The sequence below is a fragment of the Vanessa atalanta genome, chromosome 7 (genome assembly GCF_905147765.1).
Source record: "Vanessa atalanta chromosome 7, ilVanAtal1.2, whole genome shotgun sequence".
NCBI classification, from domain to species: Eukaryota; Metazoa; Arthropoda; class Insecta; order Lepidoptera; family Nymphalidae; genus Vanessa; species Vanessa atalanta.
In genome coordinates, this window is record NC_061877.1 from 4,272,015 (window position 1) to 4,292,903 (window position 20,889).

Genomic DNA, 20,889 nt, shown 5'->3' on the forward strand with positions numbered 1-20,889 from the left:
TTTATAACTTCCTTGTATGTCATTGCTTGCTCTACGAGTTAATTGTTGTTTTTATTAGATGGCAAACATTTGAATATCAAATACACATCGACTGATTGATTGATAATGAATCGATAAATTGCATGTTAAATATGAATAATATTTGTGTATTTTAATTCGATTGACACTAACGAGATTAATGAATATATGATGTAAAGTTACTTCCGAGGACTTTTGAATATAGTCAGTTTGAGTTTATGATAAGAATGTATTTTTTCTTTTTGAAAAATACTTCTATATGTAAATATTTAGAATATTTAATTGTTCTAAATACGATGCATGCAGGTTTCCTCACAATGTTTTCTATATATATATATATATATATCGGAGCGTGGTTACTTTGGTTGTTGATTTGGATAATTAATGAATCGAGTAGTTGGCAATAATGTTTGATGGCTGATTTACTTATAAGAGCGGGTCACCCCGAATGGAGTTGTAAGTGTCATGGCAACGCGAGTCGTTATGTTTTGACAAGCTTCTCGAATGCGATGGTTGCTTGCAAACCCATTTGCTCTTAATCGAGATGAATTATTGTAATCCTTTGATATTATTGTGGTGTACGATTATTGAATCAATGAATACAATGATTAGACGATATTAAATACGTTTTATTTTGTGAATATCTCCATTGCACGCCCACATAGTCCTCCAAATGTCGGATCAATCCCGAACACAACTGTTCGGCATCCTGCTTCTCCGACATATATATATATATATATATATATATATATATATATATATATATATATATATATATATATATATATATATAATATGTCTGTTTTACGTCGATATATGTAGGTATAGGTACTTAAGTCCATCAATATATGCCAAAATTAGTCAGTTGTAGGAATCTTTGTATGTTCTGTATATTTATATAAATTTGACCCTTAATAAATTATTTAAATTAAAGTATGTTCAACTAAAATTATTAAAGTAAGTTCAACTAGTTTATAAAACTTTAACATTAATGAAAATGTAAAAAGCGTGAAATCGATTGTCATATCTAGTTATACAGAACTCAAAACGATATAATAATGTTTGTCATATTGCAATTTTTTGTGTCATTGCTAATAATGAAATTAATTTTTTAAAAAGACAACTAGAAGCTTTTACTACAAATTCAATCAAATGTAATTTAATCTAGAAACATATTTTCTTATTGCTTCTTTATATAAAAATTGTCTTCAGAGAAAATCTTCAAGTCTGAGAAGAAATAGGTTGTTGCCTGTTTGCAATAAAGAAAAAAAAAAAAAAAGTTAATATATAAACGGGATTTTTTGATTGGCGACTAATTATTATTTGCATAATATATGTATTTATTTATATGCAAGTCATAATTAGTTGCTTAGTTAATTATTGTCATTATAGAAGTGTCCTTCATCATTAATCTCCAATTATACGTGACGTGTGCATAATTTTAACATTAGACTAATATAATTGTAGATTTAAAAATCGAATGCATTTCGTATATTTTTTTTAATATTGTGAAGCCTTAATAATATTTTAAACAATTATTTGTAAGTAATAGTAAGTCATGGCTGTATGTCTGATTTTCATTAAGCCTTAATTTTTCAAGATACATTAAAAAATTATTTAACATGTACTGATTTTAAAGAAAGGAGTTAAAATCTAGTACAAGCGCTTAATGCATGTAACGGTATGTTTCGATGTCGGCGGTAGGCATTGATCTTGCGTTCCGTTCTGTGTCGCATAATTCATGCACCGATCAAATGAAGACGTAAGTATCTACTAGAAATGGCCTGCTTTCAATTTACATAAGAAAATTGATTTTTATGTCTGTTATAGAATATAATTTCTTGTATGATCAATGTTTCAATGCTCCTCTTGAGATACTTAAAGTGAAGTAAATAAAAAAAAAACATCGTTTGACATTTGACTCTGCCTTTATTCTATCACTTTCAATTCGTCCCGGCTATGCACTTTATAAATAAAGAAAATAATATGGTATAATGAATACCCTATAGAACTCCGGAATAATATAATATCGACCGGTGAAAAAAATGAGTCAGTAGTTTCGGTAGAAGATTAAAAAAAAATGTCTTTGTAATATTAGTATAAATGTATTATATTTAAGTACATATTACAATGACATGGTTACATATTCATAACTAGTATACTCTTTTAAGAACTAGTACTTTCCCGATACATAATGTATGATATAATAGCTTTTTCGTATCGTCTGATTTATAAAAATAAACGTTTATGTCACCAGTACCCTTTATAAATGCCATATGTGAAATAGAATTTGTAGTTAATAATGTTGATACAATATCTTCTGCTCACTTAGACGTTTAATGAATAATGGACTATTTACTATTTAAATAATTAAACACATTAAAAATAACTTCCGTCTTTTAATAATTATTATATTGATGACTAAGTCTGAGCATTTCTTACTTCTACACAAGGAGTATTTGTGTGAAAGGTCAGGGCAGCTCAAACTACGCAGTAATTAAAGGTTATTTTTGGCGATAACCATCAGTAAAACAGTTACCTACGTGCGTGAAATAAAAAGCCGATGGTTTCACTCCACCGGACCTTGGTATGAAGGACCTAGAGTACAAAAAGTCAATCCATACGTATATCACATTGGCGACTTTAGCGTACACTCAAGAACTTTAAGAAAATTTGCGGTTTCCTCAAAGGCGGTAACTCTTTTATTGCTTGCAATTATATCGCTTTAATATTTATTTACAAGTCACTTTACGAATTCCACGTAAATTTAATACATTAATTATTTCTCGGTCGTAATAATTTTGGGCGTGATTTACCAACTCAGACGCGCGGAATAATGATGATGTCATCAGGGTATCATAAATATTTTAGAAACAATTGAATTGCCTCGAAAGAGAACGGTCTTGAGATATCCAATAAATTAACTTATCCAGGAACCAACGTTTCGTTTCAAGGCAGCCAAAGCAATGTCTTTATAAGAGCAATGGAAACTTCTGATTGATGCCGAAATAAATTCACCAATCCGCCGGAATGGCAATCAACTTTACGACGATTCTTTTTTTAATGTTTTACATACAATTTTATTGTGTTGTTATAAAATAGACTTATGACACTTTAGATTACCTAATTTTTCTATTAAATTAGTTCATCTTATATAATAATATTTTTTGTTGAAAATCGGCCATAGTCGATGGATAAACTCATGAATCACGAACTTTACATACTTATGAATAAAATATGACATAAAATATTTCATTCAATGGGCATTTATTAAACAGTAAAGTGTGTCCCGTTCATTTCTAAGCAACTGTAAACCCTTGCGTGTTGCGTCGATGTATGCATCCCATTCATAACTCTCGACTAAAAAATTATCAAGTTACACGGACCGTAAATACAGGAGCCGTTAAAACTGTCTTAACCCGCTAACTTTAAAACACGTGGCGCGATGAAATGTAAAACGAATTAAAATACTGATTTACGACCAACATAACTATACAATGAGCGCTAACGAATTTATACGTCTTTATTGAATTAATATATAATAATAATATTAACAATATTTGACATATTTTCTCGACAGAGGACTCGTAACAGTTGTTGCAGTTTGCAGCTAAAACACTTGGACCTTGGAGTAATAGTGGAAAACCTTTACTAAAAATATAACACGTCATCTTATTACCACGCATGGTGACATGTCGGCTGGTTATTTTTTTACCCAGATGATAAGATTTGCGATTCAACGGGGAACTGCTAAAGTCATTTTTGTCACCATTCCACGCGATCCTGATTTATTCAGTAGCTTGTTTTATATTATACTTACGTATTATTTTTATACGTACAAAATTATTATTTTTCTTTTTTAATTTTATACAAATGATAAACAAAAATCTATTACAAAATCAAATATTATCTTACTGGCTAGTAAGAAACGAAAAAAAAAAATGAAAAGCTATATACATGTAATTAATCATTGATACATAAATACCTAATGATTGGTTAGGAAGTTTGAGAAAAAAAATACTATGAGTATACGTTGTTGGATTATAAACATATGAATCCTTAGTTAAATTTTTAACTGATTTTGCTTCATAGTTTTTTAAAACCGATTCTTGTTTAATCTACGGATTTATATTAACCCATTTTTGATAATTTTTAATAATATGTCGTTCATTCGGGACTTTAAACTAGTAGTCATTTATAATTTTAGTTCGGAAAGTGTATTCTTTCAGCAGCCTAAAATATAAATTTGTACGTCTCTGGTTGAAGTAATTTCGATATTCCCAGACTTTACGGCGTCGAAACATTTTATATTCAACTTAAACAGGTATAAGGTTACAAGATTTATATTTTTATTTTAGTCACCGAACAACTGTCTCCGGTGTGATTTATTAATTCAACACTTTGTTAATGTATTTTCTATTTATAAGGTTAATCACACGTATATATGTTTGGTGTATTTAGACAGAGATGTGTATTAATTGAAATATTACAAAGTTATATATCACAACGTGCTTATCTGTTTGTTTGATGACTAATTTACCATTTGTGAATGTTTTTTTAAAGTAACAACTCATGATTATCTCACTGCTAAGCTAACCCTCTCATATATATAACTATAGAATAAGGAAAATTAACAAATAAATAGATACAAAACATTTGTATTTTAATTTATTGTTTATATGTACCAAGTTACAAATTTAGATTATAAAACCAATGCTCAATGGGTTAATAGGAGTTGTGGATGGAATCGTACTCCTTTAAAATTTAGTTGAAGTTTTATCTGTATACACCGATAAACTTAAATAAAAGCTTATGAAATAACCCATTACAATTTAACGACCTTAAAAGCATTCATTTAATTTTTATTAATTATTGTGTGAAATATTCTTAAATGTAAGCATACTAGCTATAAGTCTTGTCTTTGTCTTGGTGAATGAGACTATTATTTACTTCCCGATCACAGCGCCAACTATTAGAGTCCTATCTGCTTCACATAGATTCACCATCCTGAGGCTCACTCAAAATACACATGCATAGCGTTATAAGTATTTGAAGACATGTATAAATAAAGATTACGTATTTCTTGAACAGCAATTGATACTACTGATAATTAGCACAGTTACTCTTATCTCTAATACTTAATAATCTTATATATTAATAGCGTAAGCCGATTTTTGTCTCAGTGATTATGTGACGATGGATGCAAATAACAAATCGGTTATGGTCTCATTTTGAAGATCGCCAGCCGTAGATGTGCAGAAAATGAAAAAGTATTCATGATTGCAAATTACTGATTTGTTACAATTTAACAAAGAATTAATTTTAGAGAAAGGATAAAATGTACGAAAATCCTAAAAAAAAACTTTTGAATAAACGCGAAGGTTCGCGAGAGACCCACTTGTATTGTTTACAATATACCTTATTGTAATTTTTCATATTACGTTAAGTTAAATACCCGACCCGGCTTCACTCCGGTGCGATTTATTAATAATGCAAATGATATAAAATAAATATAATTTATACCATGCCCTCAATAATATAGCTTTCTACTAGTCTTTTTTTTTTAAATTGGATTATTGGTTCCGGAGATTACACCAACACACAAACAAACAAATTGAGCCCCTTTATAATATTATATGACAAACTCGTAATGTACCTAAGTCAGATTATTTAAAATGCACTGTCGTTTATACGAAATTCGATTTGGTTATAATATCTTAAGTATACTGTAATAGTATATATAGACAAGTAAATATTAATAAACTTGTAAACGAAAAAAAACCGTTCTAAACGTCTTGATTAATAGGTTTTTGATTAGATAAATAAATTAAATATTTGATAAAAAATTGACCGAATGTATTTTAAATTGTAAAATAAGATAACGCCGAATTAATATTGAATTCATTTTATTATATTAAATACTCATTTTATTGAGAAACTGTGAGGCTCTTCGGTAGTAAACATACGATAGATTTAATTTTAGGTAATATGATACGATTAAAAATATATCACATTAAAATTATATACTTGGAGATTCGCTACAACATAGCTATATATTTAATTTATTATTAATTCGTTGTTTTCTAAGATAGCATCGAAAGGTTTTATAGCGTTCTTAATAAAGTAATAAGTGAGATATCGAATTTTATTAACTCCAAAGCTAAGAATCAGTTTGAAGCACCTGTCATTTTTATATAAGTGTTTACGATTATGTACAAAATCAAAAAACTTGTTTCGAATCGAACCAGTTTTAATCGTTTGTTTTATCTAAAAGTATACATTATGTAAATTCGTCATTCCTTTTTGGTGGCATAATTCTTTTCTAATGTAAAGTAAAATGTATGAATCATAATACATTTTATTAACATTATGCACATTAAATGATACGAGAGGTTACATTCTTGACCCGGGACACGATTCGGTCTAATGAACCAAATATTCTATGTAGACTGGTTTGGTTTTTTTTTTTTTATCTTACATATATTTTAAAATTCTGACGACCGCATACAATATAAATCCATATCACAAATAATGCGTCTATTATATACTATATTTTAACAGAAGCTCCTAAAAATTAAAATTAAATTAATCAATTATTCTATGGTTAACCCTTAATAATATCTTATTCGTCAACGTCAGTTGCTCGACCTTTGCCATTTCTGGGTCAGAGCAATGTGTAAAAGGGATGAAAAAAAAGACAAACCACTGGCTCTCCCACATTGCCAATTGCAAGCCATTACGGCTTTGGTAGTTTGGTCGATAGCTCCGCGTCACATAATGGTGGTTGAGATATTTACAAGCTTTTGGATGACGTGAGTGTATTATATCTCATAATGGTTTATTAATTGTTGAGTCAATTATATTAATATGTTGAGAAATAAATAATAATAATACCTAATATTCTTATCGAATAATATGATGACTAATGTCAAGGAAGCAGAAGAATCCAACTGGTAAAGAAATAATATGTGCACAAATAAGATGCAATCTAAATTATCTAACTCAATGTGATGGGACAAATATCCAATTGAACCGGAGTGTAATTAACCGACTATCAGTATAAGTGCTTCCCGAAGCAGAGAAGTGTATACTTCCTAACTTCGGCACACAACTGTCAATTTTTTTTATTGAGTTACATAGATGGTCCCTTATATTTTTCTATGATGTGTAACATATAATGTTCTTGAAGTTTACATCGTCTTAGTTGGTAGTTACATATTGGTACATAAATTACGTAACGTTTAAGAAAAAAGTATACAGCAGTACACTAACATTGGATGACTCTTTAGTAATAATTTTGACTACATATATGATAAATATGTTATGTATTAAATATAATATTTAAATATGCTTAAATAATTTAAGAAGGAAGTACGGGGTCTTCGTAAATATGTTTTAGCACAATAGGTACCCAACTACAAGCGGATAGATAAGAATTGTTTACTAATCGCATCGTTTAATAAATTTGACAAAATAACTCAGATGAAAGTTTTAAATTTAATAGTTTATACTTTTAGTATACGCACCTACTTATGTTTATACTTTTCACTTATATGTAAGTATTAACGTCAACTAGTTATAAAGATATTTAGGAAAATCATTTTTGCCTTCGCTCTATCTATATCATATAATTTAAAGCTGAAGTAATATGTCTACATCTCGCGCCTTTTTATTGAAGCATCTTGTAATGCGAAGTTAGTTATTTAGTACAACACTATTTACATAGATGGCGTTGCTAAAAACAAAGTTTCATAATAATTGTTTTATTCTTATTAATTGCTTATACAAGCTTAATTAAAAACATGTTTATAATTAATAATAAATATATATAATAATAAATTTTAATTAAAAATTTAATGTAATACTTTGATTTACATCAATGCATAATAATTATAGTCATAAAAGCGTAAAACAGATGGCGCCACGTACAAAGTTAATATTTCTGTATAATTTTTTCGTCACCATGCACTTTAATCATATTATTTGGCTTATTTAATTTTTAGATATAAAAACATAACTTTGACTACAACAGTAGGAACCAGATCAGACATTATATTGTTTTACTAAAAAGGTATGTATACTTACTATTATTAAAATTAAATACAGATACGCAGGGCCGGACCGTTAGTTTAGGGGGCCCTGGGCTAACACTACTTAGGGGCCCACCAAAGACATATCTGAAAGTAGACTTGAATTAAATTAATTGAATGCGTTAATTAATTGCAGGACTCGCAGGGCAAGCCATACGATCTGTTTAATTTAATAAAAATATGGATTCTTTCGCGTTATTTTTGACTTTGAATTGACTTAGCGGGAGCCCCCTTGAATCCACGAGGCCCTGGGCTGAAGCTCAAAAAGCCATATGATAGATCCGGCCCTGAATATAAGTAATACTAATTTCGGAATACTCCAACCGCAGAATGTAGTAGATTATTTAATATTGTAAATTAAAAAATCATTGCATGTAAAAAAATATATTTCTAAAATTTGCATGATGTCTTTACAATTAACATATATAGTACTTAATACATAAATATTATAAAATTACTATTAAACACTGATGAGTGACATCTAAAGACATTCTATAAAAACTGGATAACAATCTTCCCTTTCGTCGACAACCGCGCGGGCAATAGGCGTATGACTATTTCTCAATGTAATAGTAGTGTTCAAATTTAGCGTTATATTTGAAAACGTATCAACTACAACATTGTTGTGTTTATCTGTTGTAACTCGGGGCATTGTCAGTTGCTTAGCGTGGCCACTTATAAATCCAAGAGTTTTACATATTTCCTCCAATTCTGATCTCGTATGGTTTTGTTTGGGAAAGCATTTGGAATACCAAACACCGTGTGATCTGACGATTACTTCGCCAACTCCGTATCTGAAATTAGATACATAGTTTAATACAAATATTCAAATGTACAATAAATTATTCTATGTAAAAAGAAAATATTTTTGTGTAAGAACTGATTTTGGTTTAAATGGTAGAGTTATCCTTAAAGAACAAACTCAAAACTCGCCTCGCCTGAAATGACAGATAGCGGTATGCGGCAATGACTACATTGTTAATTATAGGTAACGGTTAGAGAAGGCTCGTTAATATCATGCAAGCGGAAAAGATAGAAAGTGAGTCCTTATAGATTAGTTCTGCAGGTCCAAAAGAGTCTCCATCGATGAATTTATCATTCTTATTTAAAAAATACATAAGTACTCACGGAGTTCCATCCGGTGATCTAAGGCCTATACAAGTTCTCTCATCTTCTCCGTTTGGACAATCTCTGATACCATCACAAACCATATCAGAAGCGACACAGTAATCTTCATTGTTGGATACTTGAGAACATCTGTAACATAAAATGAAATATAAATAGAACAAAAGACGTACTCATAATTAGTTCCACTAAAACTATTGATACATTAATCTGTTACACCTTTATTATCTAAAAGGTTGATCAACTATATGATACTAGGTAACCATTAGTTAAACAAGAAAGTTTATTCTGATAACTTACTTATATGCCTCTTTAGCAAAGCATTTACAATACATTGGGTCTTCATCACTTCTATCGTGGCAGTGAAGAATGCCATCACATAGTCTAGAAGGCATCACACGACTTAAATAATCAGAACAAGTCGTTTGTCCAGGTTCATCGGTACCATCACCACAGTCATCGTGACCGTCTTTGAAAAGTTCTTTGAAAATGCAATGACCATTATGGCATTTTAGTTGTCCAACTGGACATTCTGAAAAATTAACAACAATTTACAATTTTTTTTTTCGATTTTAGCCTGATCAATCCAAATGCACTTTTAGCAGTACATGCAGTTTACAGAATCTAATAGAGTTATTTTTTTATTATATAATCATATATTCTACTTAATGACTTTTTAATTTATAGCAAATATTTATAATATAGTACTAGTCTTACCACAGCCACGAAAATGTGGATCCTTATCACATATAACGGATTTCTTTTTACATGATTCTTTCGATTCATCAACGCCGTCTTCACAATCGGTCACACCATCGCAAATGTTACGTAATTTTATACACTTCCCACGCTTACACCTTATTCCTTCACAATTGTGAAACTCATTTTGGTCAACGGAATCTGAAACTAAAATTTTCTGTTATAGCCGTACCACTCGAATATGAAATACGTTTATAGTTAGGCTTATAAGCATATTACTCAATTTATTTTAACAAATTTCCTAAATCATCAAAGGACACTTTCATAGAACATCAATGCTTAACGAAGTAATTGTATTTTACAATGTCATCTATATGGTATTCATGGTATCATTCCCTGTGATTATATAGATTTGTTTATATCATTTTTATTATAATTGTTTATTTATTTACCTTCGTAATATTTAATTTCGTGTTTTAAATTTCCAATATCAGTTCCTATAATTCGATCAATTGACGAACAATTTTCTTTATTTATTATAAATGAGGCTGCTGGATACCATCCTTGTTTAGTATGACAAGAGATTATACCTGCCCATTGGGAACTCATAGTTGGCTGTAAATTAAATTATAAATAATAATTTATAGTTATTGACCTCTGTTCAAACAAAAAATAAATTGCGGTCGTAATCCAATATGATAGACCCTTTTATTATTAAAGAACCATTGGTCATATATGTATGTGTTATTTAATTTTCTACGTCCTTATGATTTGGGGTCTTTAAGCTATGCTTGGATTAAGATGTAATATTAGTGAGATATAAAATAATATATAATCATTTCAGAAACAAACAAGTCAAGATTGTACTAACATGACATAAAGTAGATGGTTTTTGTAAAACGAAACATCGGTTATGTAAATCACACTCGTCGGTTTCTTTTAAGAAAACATTGAAGGTGTCGTTATTTTTATCTTGTCCCACTGCGACACATACTGAGTTTTTATTATCTTCAAAATACCTAAAACGTAATATAATTATACTAAATGCTAAAATTGTATTGGTTCAGTTTTGATGACAATGCATTTTTATGATAAGCATGTTATTACACCCAGGATAAGCCCCAGAGCGAAAAGTGCTCAACAACCAATATCACAAACATAAAATTTAGTATACGCATCAATTATTATATTCAAAATTTTCTTCTATTTAACGCTTTAAAAAAATCTATTGTATTTTTTATGGCCTAATTTAATGTTGATATATTATATAAAATGAGACTTACGAAGTTATTACCACCATAGGTTTTACCATAGTCGAATATACTGCTGGTTGTTTCAAATGTAATAAAATAACCTTACTGCGATATAAATCTTTCTTTGCATCCATTTGATATACTTGTTCGTATGGACCTATAATTGAACCGAGAGTTTTATGTGATCCAAGTGAGACTGAAATAAAATGATGACTTAATCTGAAATCAATTGTAAAATATATATATTATGTATAAGCAATATTATAGAAGCAATTTTGTATATTTTTGAAAAAAGAGAAACTTACGTAGCACTCTTCAAACAGGAATTACCCATCAAAACCCAAGATAAATCTACCAAAACACCCATACATTTATATTTTCCATTTACATATAATTTAGCTATCCACGGCCATAAATCATTAGAAACGGAGTTTGTTTCATGGTTTTGTCCAAGTTCTTGGTTCTTTTCAAAATTTGTATAAAGAGAATGATCGCAATAAATATATAACGCCATGCAAGTTTTTGTAATATTGGGCACACATTCTTCTTTTATAACTTCAGGATTTTTTATAATATAATTATTGAATTGGCTATCATTACTTGCTTTATATGCGAAACTAACCGGAACTTTAAGATCGATGTCTCGTTTATTTTTATTTCTTTCTTTAGAATTATCTAAGTCACCTTTCAAATTTATGTACTTTATCATAAATCTATTTGCTGAACTAAAAATAAGAACAATATTATTCATAGTTATTTACTAATAGCTTTATATAACAGTGATCATATCACATAAATTAAAACAAAGATACCTGAAACCAAGATATCGACACATATGCGAAGCAGCTTCTTCTTGTTCATGAATCGATACATCATCTTCACAAACTATTTGCCAATTTCCATCATGTTTTTTCGTTAAATAACCTTCTAAAGTCACTTCTGGTCTACCATTCAAATCAAAATCAATATATTTTCCATTTGAAAGAGTGTCTGCAACGAAATTTGAATAATTTGAACGACTTTAATACTTGCATAAACGTGATTCATTTTTTATATGAAATTTTATACTCACAGCAATCTAATTCATCCTCTCCTAAAGGGCATTGTGGTTTGCCATCGCAAACTTTATTTGATGACAGGCATATTTGACTTCGCTTGCAGAGGAAATGATCTTCCTCACAACTATCTGAAATCATTTATTGTTATGACAGTGAAAAGTCGATATTTTTTTTAATTTTATAGTTATATTTTGTACTTACAACAATCTGATTCGTCGTGACCGTCCGCGCAATCATAATTACCATCACATATGAGTTTATTATCATATGTTGTCAAATAATCGAGGCATGTGCAATCCAATTCATCGGTGCCGTCTTCACAGTCTGCTTTATGATCGCATCGAGTTGCGTAAGGGACGATTTGGTATATTCTGTGAACACTCTTTATTTAACGTCAATCATTCCATATAATTATTTATTTATCTATACTCTTATGGAAAATGATTAAACTTACCCTTGCCTTTTATTTAATTTAAAATAATGATTTTCTAATGTTTTTTAATGTGAATAAAAGAGTTGATCAAAAATTATTTAAATATAAAATATTACCTTCTACATTGGAAGTCTATTGGTGTTAGATGTTTCTTTCTAATTTTTGCAGGCTGAAGTTCTGAAAGCATGATATCTACTATGTTATTAACAGCTTCGTCTCTAGAGTCTAGTTGTTTAAGATTGCGCGTATTATGTTCGACATTAGTTGATTCAGAAATTATCTGATCACTCATCTGATTAGTAGTACTATTTTTAACGGAAACCTCAGATTTTTCTGTGACCGAATTCGTATAAGGAAGAAATTCGATAATAAATTCATGCGAGTTTTGATCTGTTTCATTACTTATATCACTTTTGTAATTTTTTATAGACTCTTTGTTGGTGTTGCCCTCAGTACTTGCTATCAGAAAATCATCGACTTCCAGTCTGTTTGTCGTTTGTTCATCATTCCCATAGAAAGTAATGGAAATTGTCGTTTCTGAGGGTAAAGCCGTCGTTATTGTTTGACTTAAATCTGAATTAATTTTACTATTTTCTTTGATAATATTCTTTTCTAATGACATTGATTCTAAGGGATATGTTATAATATTTAATGTTTTTTGTTCCATCACTTCATTTGTTGTTGATGATGTTTTAATTGGATCAATTGTAACACTTTCGTCAAAATTTGTTTCAATTTCATCTTCGTGTGAGTAATCTACATGTGCTATTTCAACAGTAGAAGCATGTTTTAAATCTTCTTCGAGCTTGGTAAATTCTGTACTTGACTTCAGTGATTGTGTAATAGACAATGGGCTTATAATATTTCTTGAATTAGCACTATTAGGTTTAATTTGTAAATAACTTATAGTTTCATCGACGTATTGATCGTCTGAGTTAGATAAAGTTATATAAGAAGTTGTTGGAGTTGATTCCGTTACGTTTATGATATTCTGACTATCTGCAACGTATTCAATACTGGTTTCAGGAGTTAAGGAATTGTTTTCATTATTTAAAGTAGTAATACTCATACTTTCATTATTTAGTGATGTATTTTCTGATTTTGTAATTGGCTCTGAAATCGTATTGCTTACTGAAGATCTGGCCACATCACAGTTGTATTCATCTTCTCCATCAAGACAGTCTATAATTTTATCACACATTCGTTTTTTTGGCAAACATTTTAGAATACCAGAATCACACCTAAAGCCCGGACATTCCTGTTTTGGTTGTATCATCGGTAAAGTTTTTGATGCTGTTTAAGGAAATAATTTAGCTTTTAAAACATTTGTTAAATCAACCGTACAAATTAGTTATAATTAGGATTGATTGCTTAATATAAACTTACATATGTGATATCTTATCCAAGACACAAAGAGGCTAACTCTTGTATAAACTCCTGGTTCGTCTTTTCTTGCACAACCATCTCCATGGCTAACAATACCTGCTACATACCACTGTTGAGTATTCAAAGGATTTCTACATAATAACGGTCCTCCACTGTCACCCTGTAATTGTAATAAATAAAACCTATTTTTAATATTATTAGTACAGTATTTTTAATGTTTAATTGGGATTGTTGCTTTCTGCCGTACATTGTGACCCGCATTTTAAGCATTTAAAATAATTATCTTTTAATCAATAAAATGTACTTATAAAACTTATGACTTACTTGACATGTATCTCTTCCACCTTCGACGAGACCAGCACATATTTCTTTGCCATCTAAATCATCTTGATGTTTACATTTGTCCCAAATTGGAACCTCTACCTCGCGCATATGATCAGCTGTAATTAGATTTAATTTTATTTTATTATAAACTTTGGTTTACTAAGCAGTAACTAAACATGCTTGTGTCTTAATATATCTTACTTACGATCAGGGCCGTGTTCTACCGTAGCTCCCCATCCTACAGCAGTACAAATAGTTCCAGCTGGTGGTCCCCACATCCAATCTGCACCAGCAACTTCTGGGCTTGGTAAGCATATTGGACGCACCCAGCGACTAAATTGTATGCCAGGTTTTACTCTTAATAATGATAGATCATTCTTCATGTCCTCTTGATTATAATTATGATTGACAATTATATGAGTTACGCGATGGTTTTGTTCTTGGGGTGAAAAAGAAAATCGACGAAGCATACCAACTTGCACCTCATAATAATACTGCCAAAACCTGAATGGTAGAATTTTTTATATTAAAAATTCCATTGTGAATTTATTGTAACTTGTATAAACAATAGTATAATTATTTATTATAATTAAATAATGTGTTTACTTATTCACGCAATGTGCTGCGGACATGACCCAATTTTGATTTATTATTACTCCACCACAGTGAAACACTCCATCTCTGTACAGGGCAACCATCCAAGGCCAAGCAGCCGGCTGACTAGGTTTACCTCCAACCACTCTACCTTGAGCCCTCTTGGTCCTTACTTCATTTATTTTACCGTCACTTAAATAATTCAAAGGGATCTCTGATCTCACGCTTTTATTTCCTACGTTTCTTTTCATTCGCACGCCGTAAAACGACATAGGTTGTCGTTGCCTTTGGAGAAGATATCTTTTGTTCCGGCCAAAGAGATGGTTTTCTATCGCAGTATTCTGTGACAAAAGCACCGTAAAGTTTATATCCTATATGACAAAAAGTACCTAATATATTTAAATTAAGGTTAAATTTAATTTTTCATATTCATTTAGTAATAATAAACATAATAAAATACTTACTGTATTAAATTAATCAAATTCATATTATAATTTGAGTTATAGCATTTTTAAAAGAAGCTATCATTTTACAGTCGTCTATTTAGACTAATTATCGAAAAGAAAACTTACCTCTTTTAACAGCTGTGTTGCAGTAAGAACTCTGGTACCGCACAATAAGTCGGGGCACGTGACATATACGGCAGAAGAATTCAAACATGTGTTACTTGTATGTAAAAATCCCCCGGGAGCAGTACTTATGTAATTCACTTTAAGTAATGGGTCTATTTGTAAGATTTGAATAAATGGTGGTCTGTAAGATATTTTAATAAAAAAAATTAATAATCCAAAATAATTTTATAACTGTTTCTTCTCAGATTTTCTTGAAATAAAGTACCTTATAATAAGGCCTGTTTCCCGACGACATGCATCATGTGCCCACATGTAAGGGTTGCTACAAACAGCGTACCAATTTCCTTTATAATTTCTGTGCAAGTACCCATCTGTGTTTGATATTGCAAACAGCTGTAAAATTCACAATATTCAACAATTATTGTAATATTATATAATTGTAATCGTATACCGATTAAAAACTATGTATAGATTTTTTAATTATATACTCACGGGTTTCTTGTGTAAACTTGGGGCTAACATTGTACAATCAATTTCGTCTTTGTTATTCGGACAATCAACTATATTGTTGCAGCGTTGTTCCTTAGAAAAACATGTGCTTAAATTAAAATTAAGATCTTCACAACTAAACGCATCTTCGCTGCAGCCTGTAAATGATTGATAATAATAATTATTGGAAGTTCTTTTTTATTTTAACTTAGTCACAGTTTTCAGTCTACTTTTTCTTTCTAATATAGTAAAGTACAATTTGAATTTACTCACCAAAACAACCCATTTCATCTTCACCAAATGGACAATCGAAATATCCGTCACATATTCTAGATTCATCCACTCTAGATTTACAACTGCATCTAGATTCGTCGCTCACGTCATCGCAGTCAACGTTACCATCGCACCAGTTCTTTTCATCAACACAGAAGCTACCGCTTTCACAGGATATCTTACCCATCGAACATTCAACTTCATGGACAGAAGTGTTAGGCGGTGCATCCTTAAAAGCTATTTCATGTCTAAAAACAATTCATTTAAAAGCATTACATTTTCGTTTAGGTTTGCTTAGAACACTATTTAAATAAATTAAAATTTATTAATATTTTAAAGCATCTGTTGCCTTGTTACTAATATAAACGTTGGTTTTAATAGCAATTTAATTTTACGAGTATAAACTATTTATTATTCAAATAATATTATGGTGTTTATATATTACGTACGAGCTAAATAAATTACAGCTACCATTAAATTTATTATTTTACTTACTTGGGAGCAATAAATTTCATGGCAATTTCAATATCTTGCGGATGTGGCTTATGTTTTGGTGCATCCATAGCACGATTTTGGACGTATGATGAAATAAAATCTGATGAGAATTGCCTAAAAATAATAAAATATTTAGAGATTTAAAAACATAATAAATTATGTGAAAAATGTGAACGTACAATATAACTTACCTAGGAAACGATGGAACAAATGATTGATATTCATGATGAGGAGCGTCAAAGATACCTAAAATATTAAGGAACGTTAATACACGTTGGTGATTTTATACAATGTAACTAATTAATATATTATTATACTGTACCGTGTAAATTTGGATAACTCTGTCTCATGAGTCGCTTAAGCAAACATGTTTCCGTTAATTGTGGGTTTAGGACGTCGCGTGAATGAATCATAGCATGTTGGGGCGTTCCGTGTATTTGTTCAGAATTATCAAAATTATAAGTGTCAATAGGTACACTTTTTATAGGTCTTAATAAATTAGGAATATGAATAGGATTTGTTTCTCTTTTTGATACATCGGTAGGTTTGACCCTAAGTTTTGGGTAATCTTTAACTACGTCCCTTATATTTTCTTTATTTATACGATGATTTGAAAGATTATTTTCTGTAAGGGATTTCAATTTCATAACGAGTTCCTTGCAAGCTTCTTTGTGATTCTCTTCGTTACAAAGAAATTCGTGTTCTGCTATAATTTTCTTTGCTTTTTGTTTCTCGTTATCTTTAAATTTAATGTTTCTTTCTAATTTTCCACTTTTATATATTTGCGTTGAAGATACAGTTTCTCTTTTTTTCCGTTCACTTGGATTCAGTTTTGATGTTTTATTCTTCAAACGAAGCAAAATTTCTATTTCGTCTTGTAAAATTGAAACGTTTTGTTCCTCGTGAAATCCAGATAGAACGATTAGTTCTGTTTTATGAACATTATCTTAAAAATAAAACGTAATTAAATATTATAATTATCTCAAAAAAGAATAAGAGAATAATTAATTATTTTTAACTTACTGTCACTCTGCAGTAGCCTTAATATCAATAGATAGAATGCAATCACTATTAAAATTAAAGATATTATTGCAAGTACTTTCTGTATAATAGAGTAACATTTTTGACCATTTCGTCCTGAAATTAATAATAATGTTTGTATCAGCTAAAACTGACTTGAAACTCTTTTAAGGTGATAATAAACATCAATACCACTAATGAATCATATAATATAATAATCTCGCACTTGTCTAATCGACGACAATATTGTAAGTGCTTTGGGAAATGTCAAAGGACGGAAAAAAAGTGATAATAATAAAAAAATGTGGCTTTCACAGAAGTTGCGTAGGTATGAAGCATCGAATATGAAGGTTATTTAAAGAATAATTAATTAAAGAAAAAAAATACATTAGAATTTCTTTACTGAAATAAATGTATTACTCGTAATATTTCAATGATACTTCGCAACACAGTATTCGAGTACATACAAAGGGAGAGATACCGTATGGTCGCGGAAAGAATATGAGAATGTGATAATATGAATCGCAACTAACAGATGTTTCACCACAAAATAGTTGTCAAATATAGCTTATATATATCTTTAAAATCATATCGTCACTAGTCCCTAAAGTTTGTGTAAAATTGCAGCACAACCGATTGATTCGAACTGGCTCAAAATTTAGTTAAAAGATTTTACCTGAAGTATATGTATACTATACTTACATCGTAGAAAGTTGTATTTAAATAAAATCCTGTAAATTTGTAGACTATAAAAAAGGTTGTCCAACTAAAGTAGAAGAAAAAGTATGAGAATTTATATTTGTATAACATTTGCTTATATGAGACTTAGAGCCGAGATGGCCCAGTGGTTAGAACGCGTGCATCTTAACCGATGATTTCGGGTTCAAACCCAGGCAGGCACCACTGAAATTTCATGTGCTTAATTTGTGTTTATAATTCATCTCGTGCTCGGCGGTGAAGGAAAACATCGTGAGGAAACCTGCATGTGTCTAATTTCAACGAAATTCTGCCACATGTGTATTCCGCCAACCCGCATTGGAACAGCGTGGTGGAATATGCTCCAAACCTTCTTCTCAAAGGGAGAGGAGGCCTTTATCCCAGCAGTGGGACATTTACGGGCTGCTAGTGCTAGTTTGCTTATATTAATACCCTCTGAACTCCGGATAATGACAAACTTGAGTTATATACATTTGTTAGAGTAAATTAAGTTAATAATTAATTCATTTATTAAACAAAGTTACCATCGTCATTTGTCTCAGCTAATCCCATAGGTAGAAGACCGACTATTTTCTTTTCTTCTGTATTTTCAGCAATCATCTGAATGAAATAATGAATAAATTAGTACATGAAAAGTAAACGCAATTGCTCTTAATAATTATTCTTAAGCATTTATTTAAAATAATATCTCAATTTTAAACTATTACATCGTTAAATATATGTATATGTATGTTTACATATGTAAAAGTAAGGTCAATAAGGATCAAGAGGTAAATCGTTTTTTTTAAATATATCATAAGGTTTAAGTACATAATATTGGTTGGTTGGTCGTTGTTTATATCACTATTAAATAAGAAAATATATATCTTAGTTTATGGTGGATTTTGTCATCCTCATATTAATTTAATTATAAAAAAATAACTGAAAAACAAATGAAAAACTGTTTTTTATGCGAATATTCTTACGGGTGGAATATTTTCTGCTAAATTAAATGTGACCGATCTTTTTTCAAATCTCAATTAGAACTCGTCGTCAAAATGAATTCATAGTCGGCACAGATATCGATGAACATACATACTAAAATATATAAAGTCGATTATATGGTATTTTATTTTTAATTCGATTGATAATTGCGTCCATATATATATAAAGAAAATAATATTCGTAAGCGAATTATTGAATATAAAGAAGACTAATATTATGTAGATAATGTATGAAAAAAACCAAAACACAAGATTTTTTTATTTATTTAATAAGATACAAAAAATAAGATAAAAAAAGAAGATAGATATAAATACGTTGAGATTAATAATAATTATATAATATAAAATAATTTATATTATATCTTAGTAAAATATTATCTCAAGTTTTTGTGTTTGTGACGGCAAGATACTCGGTTACTCTTTTTCTTATGAATACTCAGTCAACTAGCTATGTGTTAACACATAGTTGACGTAATATAACGATTCACATTCTTATATCTAAATGTATTTTTGGTTTTATTCATTTAGCTTTGCCTTTAGGTATACGTTTACTGAGATAAAACATTGAACATTTATTGTAGGCGCATTCGCCTTGTTATTAAAATAACTAGTTTAGTAGGGTATCTCCCGAATTAACGTCGAACAAATTGTAAATAACCTTTAATAGATAGCATTTAGTCGCCTTATATGCTCCGTAAAATAAATTAAAAACAAATTATGTCTCAATAACGTTACGGTATACAGGCCTAGCGAAGTCAACGTCGCTGATTCGATTCTCTTCTGTTTCATATCGTTCACTCTCGGCACACATTTAATAGATATATATTAGACCCATTCTTCGCGGTCACGATGTTTGCAATAGTTATTTTTATTATTAAGTTTACAAAGTTGATTATTCTCATGTTAGGAATCCAATAATAATGTCATTCTTTAAAAATAAAATAGAATAATAACATTTTGATCATCCTCAGATCGTATTCAATATTTTTCAAAAACTTCATAATAATTTACATAAATAAATTACCCAGAAAAACGATAGAATATAACATCAGGACGGAACGTTATCTATCTAATAATAATATCTTTGAGTATTACACTTGTAATTGTTTAAAATATTTATAGAACACAATTAGTACTTACGTTTGACTTTCTGTAATGCGAAACTTTTATATCACATCGGTCACCAAATGATATTCATATTTTTATATATTAAAATGTAAAGTACCGGCTCATGTCATGACAATCGGGCTACTGTTTCGTTATGCTGTTCAACAAATATTCGGGTCGCGTTTTTGTTGATGATGTGTTTTACAAAATCGCTGATTATTATCTATTGTTACTTATAACATACATATTATTT

At 29.9% G+C, this 20,889-nt stretch overlaps 1 protein-coding gene across 2 annotated transcripts; it reads right to left on the minus strand.

Moving 5' to 3' along the window:
* Positions 1-8,476: 8,476 nt before the first annotated feature.
* Positions 8,477-20,889, minus strand: LOC125065399 (serine protease nudel). 2 transcript variants are annotated; one of them, XM_047672972.1, is made up of 26 exons: positions 20,670-20,889; positions 19,071-19,146; positions 17,833-17,946; positions 17,132-17,755; positions 17,001-17,055; positions 16,810-16,923; positions 16,315-16,562; positions 16,045-16,199; positions 15,818-15,945; positions 15,553-15,733; positions 14,993-15,321; positions 14,592-14,890; positions 14,387-14,502; positions 14,063-14,222; positions 12,793-13,969; positions 12,445-12,614; positions 12,258-12,371; positions 11,998-12,175; positions 11,491-11,910; positions 11,216-11,404; positions 10,804-10,951; positions 10,385-10,547; positions 9,951-10,133; positions 9,534-9,765; positions 9,237-9,365; positions 8,477-8,902 (listed from the first exon to the last, which is right to left on the minus strand). In XM_047672972.1, the coding sequence occupies exons 2-26, from the start codon at positions 19,144-19,146 to the stop codon at positions 8,590-8,592; spliced, it is 6,015 nt and encodes a 2,004-aa protein (XP_047528928.1). In that variant the 5' UTR covers positions 20,670-20,889; the 3' UTR covers positions 8,477-8,589. The 2 variants fall into 2 exon arrangements, with proteins under 2 accessions (XP_047528928.1, XP_047528927.1); XM_047672971.1 differs by having other exon boundaries at positions 9,951-10,139; positions 20,670-20,888.